Source organism: Coregonus lavaretus, assembly GCF_964263955.1.
Source record: "Coregonus lavaretus genome assembly, chromosome: 8".
NCBI lineage: Eukaryota > Metazoa > Chordata > Actinopteri > Salmoniformes > Salmonidae > Coregonus > Coregonus lavaretus.
Window position 1 is genome coordinate 28,776,906 of NC_139995.1, and position 20,398 is coordinate 28,797,303.

The 20,398-nt window shown below is 43.3% G+C and overlaps 1 protein-coding gene across 2 annotated transcripts; it reads left to right on the top strand.

Annotated features, from left to right (window-relative positions):
* Positions 1–4,345: 4,345 nt before the first annotated feature.
* On the top strand, positions 4,346–9,319 carry LOC311133884 (adaptin ear-binding coat-associated protein 2-like). 2 transcript variants are annotated; one of them, XM_084167489.1, is made up of 8 exons: positions 4,346–4,624; positions 6,257–6,357; positions 6,685–6,789; positions 6,959–7,040; positions 7,150–7,258; positions 7,378–7,519; positions 7,644–7,728; positions 8,000–9,319. In XM_084167489.1, the coding sequence occupies exons 2-8, from the start codon at positions 6,300–6,302 to the stop codon at positions 8,037–8,039; spliced, it is 621 nt and encodes a 206-aa protein (XP_084023615.1). In that variant the 5' UTR covers positions 4,346–4,624; positions 6,257–6,299; the 3' UTR covers positions 8,040–9,319. The 2 variants fall into 2 exon arrangements, with proteins under 2 accessions (XP_084023615.1, XP_084023614.1); XM_084167488.1 differs by having other exon boundaries at positions 4,352–4,525.
* The last annotated feature ends 11,079 nt before the right edge of the window (positions 9,320–20,398 follow it).

Here is a 20,398-nt window from a genome sequence, read left to right on the forward strand (position 1 = left end):
CACTCAAAATTCATTGAGTATACAATGATAATGTTTAATTGATTACCCTTCAGATCATATCCTCTTTAAATCTCATAATGATTATTGAACCCCTAAATCTGCTCCATGTGTGTCACGCCCTGGCTCTGGGGACTCTTAAATGTTGAGCCAGGGTGTGGATTTTCTATGTTTAGTTTTCTATGTTTTTTTGTTCTAGATCGTTTAGTTCTATGTTGGCCAGGGTGGTTCCCAATCAGAGGCAGCTGTAGCTCGTTGTCTCTGATTGGGGACCATACTTAGGCAGCCTGTTGGCACCAGTTAGTTTGTGGGATCTTGTTCCGTAAAGGTTTGTGTTGTTGTAACCTCAGGACTTCACGTATTGTTCGTTTTGTTGTTTTGTTCGTGTGTTGTGTACTAAATCAAATGTACGCTTATCACGCTGCGCCTTGGTTCCACGAGTCATCAGTCAATGTGCGTGACAATGTGATCTCATATCAAATGATCCATTATCAATTATTTGATCAACACCATAGGAAAATCTGTCTCCCCTTCTATTGTTCCTGTCGCCCCTGTAAATGTCATATTTCATTCATTAGCCAATACAATCACATACTCCGTGTAAGTAAGACATTATATTTTATCCCAGGCATCCCCTTAACATAATGCTATAGGAGACTTCCATCAATCCTGGAAGACACTATATAATACCACGTTTCATTAAGTTCACTACACCTTCTAATATAAACCTATAACCCCTTTTTATTAATTTAATAATCGCAACCTGTTGCATTGATGTTTTTTAAAAATATAAACCTATTGTTTAATAACTTCATACGTATAACCAATGTTTATTCAATTCATCATCCTAATAGTCACAACTATATCCCATTGTTCAACGTACCATAAACAGATTATCGTTTTAGAAATCACCAATTATTTTCATACACCACTGGTGTTACCCAACCTATACAATAAAGTAATAACCATTAGAATTTGTCAAAGAAATGCTTTTCATTCAACTATTCAAACTTCTGCTCGATACCGTCAAGCAAGTAAAACTCTTTTACCCGTGAACTAGAACATAAATTATTTTATTTTATTTTTTTCTCAATTCAAATAATTGTCCCAACTCTATAGCAATTTTCAGTTCGCTATTCAAATTCTTTAACTGTTCTCTCTGATTAGGACCTAATTAATAAAACAAATACTTGCTATCGTTGATAAGCATAACTTTAATTGTATTCCTATCATTTCAACTATGTACTGTCTCCCCCCCCCCCCCCCTTTGGTTCAGTTTATTTATTACGATGGTATGTCCATAATACTTCTCTATTCTCAGTAGTTTTTAACTCACCTCATTCGGCAACACAAAAACTCTCTCCCTGCACCTATTCCTGTTGAATAAGTGAGCATTTCTATTTAACCCAAACCACGCTACAAATCTTCCATTCAACATCACCAAACCAAATACTCAGTAGTATCCGGTTACCACCCATACCAGCCGTTGAATTCCACTCATACATACAGATTTCACCTTATGCCATTGAAATGCCCAATAAACCATAATAGTTCAATGGAACCCTAAATTGGCTGTCTACTATATTATACATTACTTCTATAACCACATTAGTTATGGTCCGATTACCCATTAAATCTTATCACATGATCCAACAACGGTACAACTTTAAACTCATATTCTCTACTTTCTCACCCATGACATACGTCTACGTTTGGGTGAGCAAGTTCATACGTATATATCGTTAGAAATGTATAGGTACCTCTCAAATAATCCCTTCGTGGTGTTTTTAGCCAATTCTTAATCGACACAAATCACTTCTTCAAACTTTTTACCCGTGGAACCAAAAAAATAGACTGTAATTTCCCGGACACTGCCCCTTTGTTTCTCTCTGCAGTCGCGATGGTTATGACCTGTTTTGTTACAGTATTTACACGGGGCCCCACACTCTCTTGCAAAATGACCTTCCTTGTTACAGTTAAAGCACTTCCTCTTATCTTCTCCCCTATTCTGCCTCCCTGACTTATTATAGCTCTCTAATCTCTTCAACTCTCTGTGTTTAAATTCTCTAGTCTTTCCTGACTCTCTTCCGAGCCTCCAAAAGCCATATTCTCTTTGTGTCTAGCCCCTCTTCTATATAACAAGTTACAATGTAATCTTGATCATTCCTGACAGTCTCATACAACAGGAATGGGTTCTCCCTCCTCTATACAACCACCTGGAATTATTCATAGATGTGACTTTTGAGCAAATATTAGGTCTCACACGTATACAACCTTACATGATTATTGGTTAACACCATCGGTAACCCGGAGTTTGTAAGGCTCCAGAACGGATAGAGTTACAGAAAAATCTACAGTTGTTTGTGACTTTTGACTTCACTAATATACTATTTCTCACACATGCTATTTTAATTCCTTCTGGTGTACAACTCAAAAATCCCTTCTCTTCCCTGTATTTCTTTAACCCCAGGTTCTCTGAATACAGGGTAGTTTATTTTGGTAATGGCCTATTACCGTGAATCGTTACGGATCCATGCTGAGCAATCCCAGACTGCCCCAATTAATGAATAAAGACTACTGACCTTATCCTTGCAGCTGAGATTCAATGTAGGTTTGGATTCCGTCACCATCTCTGTCATTAATCAGGTGTCCTCTGGCCTGTTTTAACCCTTAATGTCAAAGGGCAGGACTTTCTATTTACGAATGTATCATTCGCCCGTCGACGGTTTTCAGAGTTACCTGGAATGACAGAAGCAGGTATTGGAGTCCGGCCTCGAAGGACCAAGCTGTTATGTGAATTATTTAACAAACTATTTCAGTGTCTCTGTGCGTCTCCCAAAAGGTTGTAAATCTTTTGGGATTTAAGTAACGGACAGAGTCCCGATCTGCATAGTCAGAGATCTTTATTCATTGAGAATTCTGCCATCACAATTTCAGAGTCCATCTTTTATACTCATACGTCATACAAAAAAAAAAATCTCTCCCCTCTGTAGGCGGGCTGTAGTTTTCCACTCTAAAACTGCTCTCCTGACCATCAGTTCACACACACACATATACTCACATGCATACACACATACATACACACACACACATGCATACATACACACATACATACACACTTTCTTATTATAGCCTACTCCCTGCATTCCTCCGTTATTTCCGTTCTCACAATATTCTGCACCATGTTTTCATAACAGTTTCTCTCCTCCCTAAATTCCTCAGTTATCTTGGTTTCTCAGTTGCCTGTAGCCTTTCTCCTTGTCCTTTGTTATCTGGCCTAACTCTTACTCACATTGCTAAATAGTAGTCTTTACTGGTCCTACACTCACACATTTCTAACACATTATACACCGTTTCAGGGTGTAATAATGAGTCATTAATAATTAATCTATCAGTGTGATGACACTATTTTCATAGTAGTTCTAGAAGCATGCATCACTAGACACCACACAGCATGATAGCCGATCATCATCAACATCATAAACCAGGTTTCCATCCAACCTTTTTATGCAAGTAAAGTACGCTACATGTCGGATAAAATGTCATAACAGGCCTGATGGAAACAAAAATTTTCGGCAAACGTTCCATATGACAAAACAAAATACGCTAGACAATGTGGGATCTTTTTGTGTCGGTAAAATTAATTATGCGAGAAATCTCGGTGTAAATATTATCATATCGAAGTAAACTTGGAGTCACGCAATGACATGTTGTGTGGTCCTCCCACTACAACTCGTCCGGAAAGCATGCAGTTTATTAGGCTACAGATTAAATACATTATGATGAACTTCACAGGATGGTGAAAGTGCAAGGTAATGAGCTTGATGCGCCTTTCCAATAAATATCGAGGGTCTTATTCTGATGACATGATAATCGATGCTTAGCTGCCGTTTGACAATTAAAATAATCTCTCTCTTATGTCCATAATAAAAATTATAATATCATAATGTAGGCTATAAGTGTGCTCTAGCCAAGAGCGCGCAAGATAGCATGGTTTGCTTGAGCGCACGTGCCAATACCAGACTATATAAACCAAAGTTTTTTGTGACAAAACCATCAGGAGAGTTGAAAAGGCTATGAGAACCCATTTAATTTGTATTTTGTATTCGGTACAAGGAATTTAACAGCAAAATGTATTTTTCTGTGCACCACGTCATCACGCACAGTCAATTTGATGGAAACATCTCTGGTGGGAAAATAAGCATATTGTTTTTATTCGGAATTTAGAGTATTCGCCATGAAAATATGTCGCCAATTATTGGATGGAAACGTAGCTAGTGTCATAAGGACCATAACAAGATGTGGGTCTTTGAAAGCTACTGTAGTAATCATCCTCTCCAAGAGAGTCGCTCTTGAGCCGTACAGTGCAGAGTGGGTTCACCTTCCCCCCATGGCAGTTAGAAGTTTGGAAGTTTTTACTTGCCAAAATGGCACTGGCAGACGAGAGCGGTTACGAGTCAGTGATCTGTGTAAAGCCAGAGGTTCATGTGTACAAGATCCCACCCCGCGCCACTAACCGTGGATATCGGTAAGTTTTTTTGCGGCCCGCCCTTTAATACTTTTTCTTCTAACTAAGTTACTCAAATGTCAACCTGAAGAAGTGGAGAGGAGGATCCATCAAGACAAGGTTGGTGCTAGTTAACGTTAGCTTGACATGATTCAGTTATTGAATGCATAAAATGGCGAGAAGATTAAGATTATTTTGGGAATAACGTTTTAATTAATTTAGCTAGTTAACTTTCAATACGTGTTTTATAAAGTGGCACTCTTAGGCTCTCTAGCTGCTAGCTAGCTGACGTTAGTTAGCTAATTTGCTAGCTAGCTTCTAATATTAGCCAAATGAGTTACGACTGGCGAGCTAGCTAGGTAAATTAACTAGCTATACATCTGTAATAGTTAGACTGAGATATGGTTAACTCATAAAAGTTAAAATAGGCATGTCAGTATTATTTTCAAGCTATGTGCAATGCTAAACACTGCTGCTGTGTCAAATTATTTTACAGGAAACGTTAGCAGGGAGCACGGGACATTCTACGGTGGCTCAAACGTGCAGTCATTTAGTCATGGTACTGGTGGTACAGTTATGTCACAGAACAATGACAGATATTTCACCGGATGTATAAATGTGAAGCATCCGCTTGGCGTTTTCACTCACTACCACATATGGTAGTGAGAGGAAGCCTAGTGGCCGGCAATGGGAGAAGATTAAACGAGATGGATTTTGGCCGAGATTCGGCTAATATTCTCATCGACTAAACATTTGATTTCAATACAGTTTTCTGTTCCCAAAACTAGAACCGGTTACGAACAGAGTGGACTAAGTTTTGTAGACTTTCCCTTTGCCAAAGTTTGTAAAAATAGCGTTGTTTAGAATGAGTGCAAAGGCGAATTGAGTTATTGCACACGCGCACTTCACATAGTAGGCGTTCCCTAACGGAGATATGCAAATGCCTGCTAGAACGCGCCGATAGGATGCCGCTAGCTCGTGCTTTGCTCTGCCCACCTCCTTGCTTGTTCTTCCCACTATGACTCATTTGTTCCCATTTGACACGATGGGCTGAGGCCTAACTTGGTTTAGTAATAAAACATCTTTGGTTATGTTTATAGCTAGCTAACATTACAGAGGAAAGTGGAAAAGTGTGTCTAGTGAAAATCGATCCTGGTTCTAATGTAAGATATGTAGCTAATACCATTTATAGCTAGATCTGTATTATCTAAAGAGTACACAGACACAGAGATCATCATTCATTTCAATGTGTCAGTTTTACCCAACTGTAATTGTCCCAACTAAACCCCCAAATGTTTCAGGTATAAACCAAGTGTGCTAGCTTGCTCTGTGGTTGCCTCATTGGGCAGATTTCCCCCTCCTGATAACAACCAAAATGTAAATAATTCTAGTAGTCTGGTAGGGGGAGTCTTGTTTCTAATAAGAAAAAGAAGGATATCTGTACTTATGTCAAGAGTTGTAAATTGTATGCTCTTATATGTCCAATAAAAAATGAATGCTTCTTTGGGCAACCAGAAAACTAAAAAATACTCCTGATTTGCCGGGTGAGAGTGTGCTTTTCAGACCTTAATGTCAATCCATGTATTCCCATGCTCTTTATGTAGCCTAAGACTCCTATTCTGTTGCATAGTTTGAGATTGGACTAATTATTGCAGTACAGTTTGATTGTGGGTTTTAGTGTAGTAGGCTCAATAGCCCTGTAACATAGTGGAGTCATGACATGCAGGTATGGTGCTTCTCTTTGTTTATCAGAGCAGCTGACTGGAAGCTGGATGAGCCAGCATGGACCGGCAGGATGAAAATCATATCCATAGGAAAGCTTGCCTATATCAAGCTAGAGGACAAAAACTCAGGTAGGTTAACTACTAGCTGTCCGACGGTCATGGCTACATCTGTAGCTCAGCTGGTAGAGCACGGCGCTTGTAACGCCAAGGTAGTGGGTTGGATCCCCAGGACCACCCATACACAAAACAAAAATGTATGCACGCATGACTGTAAGTCGCTTTGGATAGAAGTGTCTGCTAAATGGCATATTATTATTATTATTATTATTATTATTATTATTATTATTATAATAATACTGCTGTTGCACTCATGTTTGTACAGGCTGTCACCTTTTCTGCTTCCGATGCATACCATGATATCCAGCTTTGAGGCTAAATTAATTCTGTATTTCTTAGGAGAGTTGTTTGCCCAAGCCCCAGTGGAGCAGTATCCTGGATGTGTGGTGGAGGCAGTCACAGATTCCAGCAGATATTTTGTGGTGCGGATAGAGGACGGCAGTGGTAAGGTGCCTTCACATCAGAAATACATCACCATGCAAACTGATATGCTATGCTGAAAATATATTTTCGGTGGAAACCGTACAGTGTGGTATGAAAGGTTAATTGCAGATTGGCAATTTAAATACAGTATGCTTGTACATATGTCTTCTCATGCACTTCTGTTTATAAGGACGACATGCATTTATTGGCCTGGGGTTTGCTGATCGTGGGGACTCCTTTGACTTCAATGTGGCTCTTCAAGACCACTTCAAGTGAGTCAACCTCTCTTTGGTCTGGGCATCAACATCCATTTTCAATAGAGATTTTCACATTGGAGCATGAAATAAAATCTAACAAATCTCTCTGTGTCCTTTTCTACAGGTGGGTAAAACAGGAAGGTGAGCTGGCGAAAGAGGAAGCGTCTCAAAGCACAGCACCCAAACTGGACCTAGGCTTTAAAGAGGGCCAGACTATCAAGATTAGCATTGGGGTGAGCATTTGAGGTTACAGAAATAGATGGGAAACATGTTGAAAGGAGAGGAGAAACAAAATGGGATAAAGAAAAAGTGAGAAAGACATTTAAAATGGAATAATTCTTCTTTGTCTTAGAACATAAAGAAGAAGGATCCAGGTGCCAAGTCTCGCCCCATGGGTAGTGGCCTTCTCCTTCCTCCACCAATGGCTAAGGGTGCAGTCCTTGTATCCCTTCCTGGTGGCCAGCAATCACCTCCACCTCCATACTCCAACACAGGTAACCTCATTAGGCTATAGAGCTCAATGACCCAAATGTCCCATTACCACTGCCCAATCACAGCTTAACATGGATAACCTGCCTGCATTCTAAATCGACGTTGTTTTTACCCCACCCCCACCAGCCTCTCTTTTAGATTTCGGAGGCCGGGTCCCTGCGGCCCAGCCTACTGCAGACCTGTGGGGAGACTTCACAGCGGCTGGCGCCAGGTCAGTCTTAGAAGAGCTAATGGTTTAGACTGAAGAAGTTGGCAGGCCTTCGGAATGGTGTTGTAACAAGGGAAACTGACTAGGGATCACAGGGTTACTAGCTCAAATCCCTGATGGGTTCAAGTCTCTCATCTCCTTGAGTGAAGCTTTTAAACAGTTTGGGGATGATGGCATTTTATTGTCTTCCATCCATCCATGTTGTTGTTGTTATTGACTTTCTCACATTTGTCATTATCCTCATCATCCTCTCTGCATCTCCACTTCTCCACAGCTCCAGTCAAGACACTGCTAAAGGATGGGTGCAGTTTTAGCAGTGAGATGGACCACATACACACTCTCTCTCACACACACTCAGGCTCCTTACATTCCCTGGATAGAATGATTGTGACAACAGAAATGTGAGGTGGGGGAGCTCTGTCAACTGACAGGTTGCTTGACACAAATGATGCTGTACGTTACCTACACATTTTGCATACCAAATGTATAGATTCAAACTATCACAAGTCAATGATTGACCAGCACATACTTTTTTAGATACAAAGACAATATTACTAATTTTTGGATACTTTAACTATGCAGTCAGAAGTGACACTTCATTTTGTCGTTGATCAAGTATTGATACCTATTTTGCTGTCACTGACCAGGTGAAAATGATGTGCATTCCATGTTATAACACCTTAAGGTGGCGGTCCGCTCATCTTTATATGTCCATTTCTCTCAATTTCTCTCAATCTTTACAATAATCTGGATGTCAACATCTCGCTGTCAACCTTTCCCCTTATCTCTGACCCTTCACCTCACACTACTCCTAACTCCTGCCCAGCATCATTCATCATCTCATTGAGTCATCCAACATTAGGTGTAAAGTTTAGTATTTGTATGCCTTACTTTTTTATTTGTGTTGGAGAGGGTGAATATTTGTTTTGTTTTGTATGTTTTATGTTCAAGTATAACTTGTCCCTCACTTTTATTTGAGAGAATATGAAGGACAGGTGTGTGTGTGTGTGTGTGTGTGTGTGTGTGTGTGTGTGTGTGTGTCTTTTCACAAGGTTGGGAGTTGACTTTGCTTCAATGTTGCTCCACACCCTCCTTTAAACTGGCCTCTTGGTTAAGATAAAGTATAGTATCTGTTCCTATCAGTCTGATATCTGATATCTTGGGCCTTTAGTATACTTTTACATTTTAGTCATTTAGCAGACACTCTTAACCAGAGCGACTTACAGCAGCCAGATCAAACCAATGTTCTAGTTTTTGGTAAATATGAGGAGGTAGGTCGGAGGAAGGCAACATTGACAGTTAACCAGATAAGTAGAATTCTGGCAGATGTGTGTGATGCGTTTGTCTTTTTTATTTGTTTACAAACCATATCATAAGTCTTTGGCCTTTCCTGTCCTTTTTATTGAGTTTCTCTGTTTGTCATCCTTTATTTCTCCCTAGTAGTGCCTTTTCAGCGAATTGGTGGAGTTATTGATGTTTTGGCTTTAATTTGCTACAAATATTTGCTCCAAGTGCCTTTTTACGCAAATCAAAATCACCTGTATAAAATGTAAAGCAAAATTTTTACTGTAAATAAACCATTCGTTGTTCAGTTCTTCCTTTTCTGTTTGCATTGTCAGGTTGATTCCCACTACACAGGCAATGCAGCAGTGTTAAGCTTGTTTAACAGGTAGTTAGTTTGTGACTTTAGACGTTGTCTCCATGACTGGTATTTGTTTGGTGAAGTATGACAAACACAAGCCTCTACAACTGTTTTGCTTCAGTGCACAAGAGGGAACTGTGCTAGTGTGTCATCTGACACCAGAATTCAGGATTATGATTGTCTTAAGGGGTCTTGACACCTTGTCTGTCACAGTGGTTACTTTGGAGAAGGTGCCAGGGTGAGTAGAGTGGGTATTCATTTTGATCTTCAGTGTCGTTTTATTTCCGTTCTATTATGATATATTGCAATATACACTACCGGTCCAAAGTCTGGACACACCTACTCATTCAAGGGTTTTTCTTTATTTTTAAAATGTTTTACATTGTAGAATAATAGTGAAGACATCAACTATGAAATAACACATATGGAATCATGTAGTAACCAAAAAAGTGTAAACAATTTAAAATATATTTTATATTTGAGATTATTCAAATAGCCTCCCTTTGCCTTGATGACAGCTTTGCACACTCTTGGCATTCTCTCAACCAGCTTCACCTGGAATGCTTTTCCAACAGTCTTGAAGGAGTTCCCACATAATGTTGCTGCTACCGTCTCTTAAAAAGAGCTTCTGGACATCAGAACAGCGATTACTCACCTTGAACTGGACTAATAATTTTTATTTAATGAGTCGGACAAGAGGGATTTGCTCCAGACACCCGACAGGGCCCTCATCCCTGTGCTTGGTAAGGAGCCGGCGACGAGTGGCTAATCTGCCTTTGCCATCGATACTATTGGCCAACTTACAATCGCTTTATAAAAAAGTGGACGAACTACAGGCACGAATATTCTACCAATGGGACATTAAAAACTAATATCTTGAAGACATGAATAACATACAGCTGGTGGGTTATACACTGTATCGGCAGGATAGAACCGCAGCCTCTGGTAAGACAAGTGGTAGCGGTCTATGTATATTTGTAAACAACAGCTAGTGTACGATATCTAAGGAAGTCTCAAGGTTTTGCTCACCTGAGGTAGAGTATCTCATGATAAGCTGTAGACCACACTATCTACCAAGAGAGTTTTCATCTATATTCTTCGTAGCTGTCTATTTACCACCACAAATCGATGCTGGCACTAAGACTGCACTCAATGAACTGTATACGGCCATAAGCAAACCGGAAACGCGCTCCTAGTGGCCGGGGACTTTAATACAGGGAAACTTTAATCCGTTTTACCTCATTTCTACCAGCATGTTAAATGTGCAACGAGAGGGGAAAAAACTCTAGACCACCTTTACTCCACACACAGAGACGTGTACAAAGCTCTCCATCGCCCTCCATTTGGCAAATCTGACAATAATTCTATCCTCCTGATTCCTGCTTACAAGCAAAAACTAAAGCAGGAAGCACCAGTGACTTGGTCAATAAAAAAGTGGTCAGATGTGGAGGCCAGGTCATCTGATGCAGCACTCCATCACTCTCCTTCTTGGTAAAATAGCCCTTACACAGCCTGGAGGTGTGTTGGGTCATTGTCCTGTTGAAAATCAAATGATAGTCCCACTAAGCCCAAACCAGATGAGATGGCGTATCGCTGCAGAATGCTGTGGTAGCCATGCTGGTTAAGTGTGCCTTGAATTCTAAATAAATCACAGACAGTGTCACCAACAAAGCACCCCCACACCATAACACCTCCTCTTCCATGCTTTACGGTGGGAACTACACATGCAGAGATAATCCGTTCACCCACACTGCGTTTCACAAAAACCAAAAATCTCCAATTTGGACTCCAGACCAAAGGACAAATGTCCATTGCTCATTTTTCTTGGCCCAAGCAGGTCTCTTCTTCTTATTGGTGTCCTTTAGTAGTGGTTTCTTTGCAGCAATTCGACCATGAAGGCCTGATTCACACAGTCCCCTCTGAACAGTTGATGTTGAGATGTGTCTGTTACTTGAACTCTGTGAAGCATTTATTTGGGCTGCAATTTCTGAGGCTGGTAACTCTAATGAACTTATCCTCTGCAGCAGAGGTAACTCTGGGTCTTCCTTTCCTGTGCCGGTTCTCATGAGAGCCAGTTTCATCACAACACTTGATGGTTTTTGCGACTGCACTTGAAGAAACTTTCAAAGTTCTTGAAATTTTCCAGATTTACTGACCTTCATGTCTTAAAGTAATGACTGTCGTTTCTCTTTGCTTATTTGAGCTGTTCTTGCCATAGTATGGACTTGGTCTTTTACCAAATAGGGCTATCTTCTGTATACCCCCCCACAATTAACTTTTAAGAAGGCACACCTGTTATTTGAAATGCATTCCAGGTGACTACCTCATGAAGCTGGTTGAGAGAATGCCAAGAGTGTGCACAGCTGTCATTAAGGCAAAGGTTGGCTATTTGAAGAATCTCAAATATAAAATATATTTTGATTTGTTTAACACTTTTTGGGTTACTACATGATTCCATATGTGTTATTTCATAGTTTTGATGTCTTCACTATTATTCTACAATGTAGAAAAATGTAAAAATAAAGAAAAACCCTTGAATGAGTAGGTGTGTCCAAACTTTTGACTGGTAGTGTATATTAGCCCACACCCTTTGGATATGAACTTCTGGACAATGTATTTACAGTATTACTTTCAGATAACAATGTATGTATGATATGGTTAATAGCCTAATAATGAAACTTCAGGGTGGATTGAAGGCTACATGTGTCAAGAATGGTGTAGTGGTGGAATCAAGCGCAGGACACCGAAGTATAGTCCAAAAGACTTTAGTTCAATTTCCAACAAGGAAAATACGAACAAACTTGCCCGAAGGCGAAACTACGCACGAAGGCGACAAAACAAAAGGCGCACTAAACATGTGCGTAAACGCTCCAACACAGTGGAGTGAAGCTCAACCGAGCGAATAAGCAATATACAAGCACAACACACGACAGAAATAAATCAATCACACACAACACTAGACAAACACAACGAGAAACTTATAGGACACTAATTACGCTAAACGAGAACAGGTGTCACAACAAACAGACAAAAGCAAACGAACATGAAACATACAACGGTGGCAGCTAGTATTCCGGAGACAACGAACGCCGAAGCCTGCCCGAACAAGGAAGAGAGGCAGCCTCGGCCGAAACCGTGACAACATGCATGTGTTGCATGCAACAGTGCTTTGTTATAAAACATTGGGCTGTCTTTATCTTTGCTAAACCCTCGATGAAGACAATTGACCATTATTTATGAAGTTAAGAGATGCAGACTTTCACGCATATGGTACAGTACAATGCCAATGTCGTTATCATTTATCAAGTCCCTCCACGGAAAAGGTTTGGAGAAGAGCTGGGAGCAAATTGGCGTTAGCAGGATATTGCTGCCAATTTACTGACTGGAGTGTTGTAAAACATTCAAAATCCGCAACAGTAGTCCAAGGGTCTTGCTCTCGAGTACGAATGGAGCTGAAAACTATGGACTCATCCCTTATTAATTCTAGGTAAGGTAATGGAATGTATGTGTGAATAGGCTGTGATTTTAAAAAGGAAGTGGTGAATGTAACCCATTCGCAGCTTGTAGGCTACTGTTTATTACAGAAAACGAAAGGAAGTTTACTCTATTTTCACTGGAGAGCCGCGTTTAATTTGGGCCATGGTCAATAAATGATCATTAATTCAGAGACCCATTCATTAAAGAAGTCGGCATCTTGGCCACCGTGGAGACAGCCAGATGCAGCAGTATCGGACTAGTGAATGGATTTCAATGCACGACTCTGTTTACGTAGCCGGTGTCGTGCACACGGGGTCATCAGATTTTGTTACTGAAATTATGTTTTGCTCTGTTTGGGGAATACATGATGAACAAGTAATAGGTGGGTTTAGCGGATGCGATGATTGTAACATTTCAGTAGCCCTGGCGTTATTCTGGCTGACCTAACTTCTCGCTTTGCAACATTGTTTTTGAAACATTGATTGGACGTGTCAGTGGTGGGGGTCTGACACTGTGCGTGGCCATTGTTGTGGTTGCTTGGTCACAGAAGTCTGGGTTTCACTAATTCAGCAATCAAGTAACCATAGTGCCAACACTGAACAAAAATATAAACCCAACATGCGCCAATTTCAAAGATTTTACTGAGTTACAGTTCATATAAGGAAATCAGTCAATTTAAATAAATTAGTCCCTAATCTATGTATTTCAAATGACTGGGAATACAGATATGCATCTGTTGATCACATATACTTTTGTGTGTATATATATATATACAGTGGGGAGAACAAGTATTTGATACACTGCCGATTTTGCAGGTTTTCCTACTTACAAAGCATGTAGAGGTCAAATTTTTATCATAGGTACACTTCAACTGTGAGAGACGGAATCTAAAACAAAAATCAGGAGGGCTTCTTAAAGAAAAACGAACAGGTCTGAGAGCCGGAATTCTTACTGGTTGGTAGGTGATCAAATACTTATGTCCTGCAATAAAATGCAAATTAATTACTTAAAAATCATACAATGTGATTTTCTGGATTTTTGAGATTCCGTCTCTCACAGTTGAAGTGTACCTATGATAAAAATGACAGACCTCTACATGCTTTGTAAGTAGGAAAACCTGCAAAATCGGCAGTGTATCAAATACTTGTTCTCCCCACTGTATATATATATGTGTATGTGGACACTCCTTGAAATGAGTGGATTCGGCTATTTCAGCCACACCTGTTGCTGACAGGTGTATAAAATCAAGCACATTGCCATGCAATCTCCATAGACAGACATTGGCAGTAGAATGGCCTTACTGAAGATCTGTGACTTTCAATGTGGCACCGTCATATGATGCCACCTTTCCAACAAGTCAGTTCATCAAATGTCTGCCCTGCTAGAGCTGCCCCGGTCAACTATGAGTGCTGTTACTGTGAAGTGGAAATGTCTAGGAGCAACGGCTCAGCCCCGAAGTGGTAGGCCACACAAGCTCACAGAACGGGACCGCCGAGTGCTGAAGCGCGTAAATAATAATCTGTCCTCGGTTGCAACACTTATTACCGAGTTCCAAGTTGCCTCTGGAAGCAACGTCAGCACAATAACTGTTCGTCGGGAGCTTCATGAAATGGGTTTCCATGCCGAGCAGCCGCACTTAAGCCTAAGATCACCATGTGCAATGCCAAGCGTCAGCTGGAGTGATGTAAAGCTCTCTGTCATTGGACTCTGGAGCAGTGCAAATGTGTTCTCTGGAGTGATGAATCACACTTCACCATCTGGCAGTCCAACGGACGAATCTGGGTTTGGCGGATGCCAGGAGAACGCTACCTGCCCCAATGCATAGTGCCAACTGTAAAGTTTGGTGGAGGAGGAATAATGGTCTGGGGCTGTTTTTCATGATTCGGACTAGGCCCCTTAAATCTTGAGCTACAGCATACAATTAGACCGTTGAGGACCGCAAACTTCAAAGCCCCTAAAGACCATTAGGATGATTCTGGACTGGGGGATTGGCTGTTATGGTTGTGTAAAATGTTTTTGTAAAATATGTCTAAAAATACTTTTGCTAAATCCCTTTGTATTTTATAAAGGTTCACTGTCATTGAATTGTCATCTTTGTGTTTTTTTTACTTGACTGGTGAATATTGGACAATAAAGCAAATAATATTTTTGTTACTCTTCTGTACTTGCATAGAAAATGTATGCACTCACTAACTGTAAGTCGCTCTGGATAAGAGCGTCTGCTAAATGACTAAAATGTAATGTAAATGTAATTACATTCTAGACGATTCTGTGCTTCCAACTTTGTGGCAACAGTTTGGGGAAGGCCCTTTCCTGTTTAAGCATGACAATTCCCCCGTGCACAAAGCGAGGTCCATATAGAAATGGTTTGTCGAGATCGGTGTGGAAGAACTTGACTGGCCTGCACAGAGCCCTGACCTCAACCCCATCGAACCCCTTTGGGATGAATTGGAACGCCGACTGCGAGCCAGGCCTAATCGCCAAACATCAGTGCCCGACCTCACTAATGCTCTTGTGGATGAATGGAAGCAAGTCCCTGCAGCAGTGTTCCAACATCTAGTGGAAAGCCTTCCCAGAAGAGTGGAGGCTGTTATAGCAGCAAAGGGGGGACCAACTCCATATTAATGCCCATGATTTTGGAATGAGATGTTCGACTAGCAGGTGTCCATATACTTTTGGTAATGTAGTGTTAAAAAAAAAATAGGGGCGTGGATCAGAAAACCTGTCAGTATCTGGTGTGACCACCATTTGCCTCATGCAGTGCGACACATCTCCTTCGCATAGAGTTGATCAGGCCCTTCAATGGCTGTGCAAAGTTGCTGGATGTTGGTGGGAACTGGAACACGCTATCGATCTAGAGCATCCCAAACATGCTCAATGGGTGACATGTCTGGTGAGTATGCAGGCCATGGAAGAACTGCGACCATTTTCAGCTTCCAGGAATTGTGTACAGATCATTACAACATGGGGCTGTGCATTATCATGCTGAAACATGAGGTGATGGCGGCGGATGAATGGTATCTCTGTGCATTCAAATTGCCATCGATAAAATGCAGTTGTGTTCGGTGTCTGTAGCTTATGCCTGCCCGTACCATAACCCCACCGCCAGCATGGGCACTCTGTTCACAACGTTGACATCAGCAAACCTCTCGCCCATACGAAACCATACACGCTGTCTGCCATCTGCCCGGTATAGTTGAAACCAGGATTCATCTGTGAAGAGCACACTTCTACAGCGTGCGAGTGGACATCGAAGGTGAGCATTTGCCCACTGAAGTCGGTTACGACACCGAATTGCAGGAGGGTGACGTACACGCAGATGAGCTTCCCTAAGACGGTTTCTGACAGTTTGTGTAGAAATTCTTCAGTTGTGCAAACCCACAGTTTCATCAGCTGTCCGGGTAGCTGGTCTCAGACGATCCCGCAGGTGAAGAAACCGGATGTGGAGGTCCTTGGCTGGCATGGTTACACATGGTTTTATTTCGCTTGAGGGACTATGCTAGTCACTCAATGGCATATCCTTCCGCCTGGCGGCAGGATGAGTCAAGATATTAATATCAGAGTAATTCCATGCCACGGGTGTGATGCACATGCTGCTACCCCTATAAATACCTGGGCGCGTAGCATCACTTCCTCTTTTCTTCTCTCGGCTACGCAGGGGAACGAGAAGTGGATGTAGAAGACCCCATAGGTGTGTTTTTCGTTGAGTGTGTAGAATATACTCCATTTTGGGTTACGCTTGCTCCTCCCAGGAGTGCTCTGCAGTGTTTTGTCATCTGTTTAAGTTTATTCTTACAGGCTGACACCGTGCTACGAAGTAGGGTGAACAGGTTGGGCCAAGCTGTTCACGGCGTGAGGCTTAGTTGTCTTGTGTCTGTCCACCGGTTAGCCTCACGGATAATTGCGTTACCTGTTGCTTGTTCGCTTCAGCTGGACGCTAGCCTCTTCTCTCTGGAGATTGAGGCTGGGTACCGCGCCTACCCAGGCTAGGGGAGACTACTAGCTCTAGCTAAACACCATTGCTCTCCAGAAGTAGGACGTGTGATCGCCGAGTCGCACCTTAACGTCCAGGCTTCACATCCTAGCTAGCATACTCTCTTACTGGTTTTAGCTGCAGCTGTTGCCGGAGTGAGATTCAGAGTGCGCACGCCTCACTCATCTCGCAACAGTTGGTCAGTCTGTTCTCAGGACCTCTCCTCATACCTAGTCTGTTACTGTGTCAGTTGAGTTTGGCTCCTCACATCCATACCTTTTGGGGATTGTGTGTGGAATTTCCTGAATATATTCCGATATCCATAGAATATATTATTACTTAATTCACATATTGCCCTGACAACAGAACTACTTTATCATTACACCTGGTACAGTATTAACGGGGTGTTATACAGATGATCTGTTCTATAAGACATGTCTGTATTTCTGCTTCTGTCTAGACAGGGAGAAGATTATCCATGCCATACTAATGCGATAAATGCAATGTTGGCTTCGGCTGATGTGCCTAGGCTTAGAGCATGCCATTCAGGCTGTAGATTCCCCCTTCAGCTGCATGTATTGTGCTACTCTTGGCCCACGCCTATGTGAAGCACAATTTGGCTGTGATGGAGACAAACGCTAGAGGCTGTAGGAGAGGCCTCAAGCGTAAACAACCCTCCTCAGCGGTGGGCCCTCCCACCAAGTAGTCCAAGAAAGACACAGGACCTACTCTGGATGAGTTGGAGACCCAGGCAGCCTGTCTTAGCAACCGCTCTCTCAGTCCGACAGGCTAAGTTGAAGACTTAAGACAGGATCCTGATGCTATCTCCATCCTTGCTGGTAATGACCTAGATAAGAGACCTCTGAGGCCGGTTCTGGGTCAGCGAACCATGGCTCAGAGAGGGCTGAGTGAAGCGCCCTGTTCATCAGCTGATCTGCAGGAGCTCCTCTCTAGGGTTCTGAAAGCTCTGGATATTAAACCAGACCCTAACAGCAGTCCGGGCAGAGTGTACATTCCTCAGTGCCCCAAGTTCTCCAATGAACTGCGTCAAACTTGGGCTAAGGTGAACTCAAGGTTCCATCTCTCAAGCCAGTGCAAGCCTTTGACCTTCATGGCTTCCCCCGAGGAGTTGGGGCTGGACCAGTACCCTGTCATGGACCCCATTGTTGCGGCCATGGTCCTCCCACAGAAGGAGATCATTGGTAGGTCTCCCTGCTGTCCTTCGGGACTTCGGGCTACTGACGACCACTTAAGGGACCCCTTCCTGACCTTGGCCATGGTGGCTCGCCTCATGAATGCAACCACACTGCTGCAGGCATACCTGCACGGTCTGATGGCTTGCCTGTCCACCGATGGTGACCCTGCACTGATGGCTGAAATGACTCGGGTGTCCACACTCTCCCTCTTAAACGCTGAGATGTCATGTGCTAATGGAAAAGCCCTGTCTACGGTCATCTCGTCCCGCAGACAGCTTTGGCTCTCACAGACAAAGATGTCGGTCTCCGTGAAGAAACCCTTTGTGGTGCTCCCCATCTCCCCAGGCCAAGTCTTTGGTCCTTGTGTGGATGCCATTTTGGATCAAATGGCTAAACTGTGGAAGGACAGAGAGACCCTGCAGTTTTTCATGGATCCCCCTGCCCCACATTACCCTACCCAGAGACCATTACAGTCTAGACCTCCGCTCTCCCCTGCCTTGAAAGGCCGCTTGGGCCCTCCCGCAAACCAGCCTCTCCCTGATCAACCACGTCAACAGGCGCCAACACCAGCATAACAAGCACCGTCCCTCTACTCCGAAGAAGGACGGGCCGCCTCAGTCATCCTGATGGGTGTGGCCCCGGAATCGATTGCTTCTCCCACGCCCATCGGGCAAAATGGGAGGCGCTTGTGAAGTCCCCCTGGGTGCTGGATACAGTACTACAGGGGTACAAACTCCAGTTCCGATGCCGGCCACCACCTTTCAGAGGGGTTTGGTCAACTACAACAGCCGACCCCCTGAAAGAGAAGCTCTCCAACTGGAGATTGCCTCCCTGCCCTGAAAGAATGCAATCAGACAACTCGAACCAAGAGAACAGCACAGTGGGTTCTATGGAGTATATTTTCTAGTCCCCAAGAGGGATGGCGGCTTTTGCCCCATCTTGGTCTTGAGGCACCTCAACCGTTGCTTGAAAACCCTCCCCTTGAAGATGCTATCTCCGTCCCGCATCCTACAGACTATCAGCCCAGGCCAGCGGTTCTGCTCTAGCACCCCTATAATCACAAGGGATGATAGTACTAAATTACCTAGATAATTGGCTAATCTGTGCTCAGTCACGAGAACAGGCAGCAGCAGACACGACATCTCTCCTGAAGCACATCTCAGAGCTAGGCTTCAGGTTGAACATGCAAAAAAGCCACCTGGTCCACACACAAACTGTGATGTTCATGAACATGTGGATCGACTTGTCTCTGAGGGCTCACCTTACTGAAGAGCGAGTTCGAAAATTGTAGACTGATGGGTCTCCTCTCCGCAGCCTCTCTTTTGACCCTATTGGGTCTTCTACACTTGAGACCCCTGCAGAGGTGGTTGCAAGGTTTACATTCCTAGGAACACCGGTATTGTCTCCTGACTGTGTCCAAGGAATGCACGCGAGCACTGGCAAGATGGCGATCCCTGAAATTCCTTTCAGGCAGGATATGCCTGGGCAGAGTCCATCGGAGGGAACGGGTTCAAACAGACACCTCCTTGACAGTCTGGAGAGCAGTATTGAGGGGGGGGGCGGCCAGCGGGGCATGGAGCCCCAGCTCATCCAAACTCCACATCAACATGCTGGAGTTGAGAGCCGTCCAACTAGCTCTGCTCAACTTTCTCCAACAACTGCGGGACAAACATGTGCTGGTACAAACAGACAGCACCACTGTGGTAGTGTACATAAATGACCAGGGGGGTCTGGGTTCCATCCGCCTCCACCAGATGGCACATACCCTTCTGCTGTGGTCACAAAATAATCTGGCCTCACTAATTGCTGTACACCTCCCAGGGATACTGAACACTGCAGCGTACATGCTGTCCAGGGAAAGCCCTCCAGAAGGGGAGTGGTCGACTACATCCCCGACTAGTGAGTCGCATGTGGGGATTCTTTGGGGAAGCGTAGTTTGATCTGTTTGCCTCAAAGAGGAACACACAGTGCCCCCTCTGGTTCTCGATATCCAACCCACCCTCCCCAGGCCACTTGGCCTAGATGCGCTGGCCCACGAGTGGCCAAGGAAGAGGTTATATGCCTTCCCCCCCCAATCCCGCTGATTCCAGCAACTCTGGACAGAATCAGGGAAGCGGGCCACCAGGTCCTTCTGATTGCCCAGAGATGGCCGAGACGCCACTGGTTAATCACAATACTGTCACTCCTAGTAGGGACAGCATGGGAACTACCTATTGTCACAGGCAATTCCTCCCGCCTGCAGCTGTGGGCCTGGCCGCTGAACAGCGAAAATGGTCTGGTTTAGATCTTGAGCCCTCTGTTGTTAACATCTTACAGAGTGCCAGGGCCCCGTCTACCATGTCAACCTATGACTAGGTGGGGTGTGTTCTGCCAGTGGCAGGGCAG

What these genes read in the sequence shown, in the direction of transcription:
- LOC311133884 (XM_084167488.1), top strand. Translation starts at nt 4,425, where the DNA reads ATGGCACTGGCAGACGAGAGCGGTTACGAGTCAGTGATCTGTGTAAAG. An exon ending in GCGGATAGAGGACGGCAGTG is followed by an intron (nt 6,790 to 6,958) that starts GTAAGGTGCCTT and finishes TCTGTTTATAAG; the next exon opens with GACGACATGCATTTATTGGC. An exon ending in TTCACAGCGGCTGGCGCCAG is followed by an intron (nt 7,729 to 7,999) that starts GTCAGTCTTAGA and finishes ACTTCTCCACAG; the next exon opens with CTCCAGTCAAGACACTGCTA.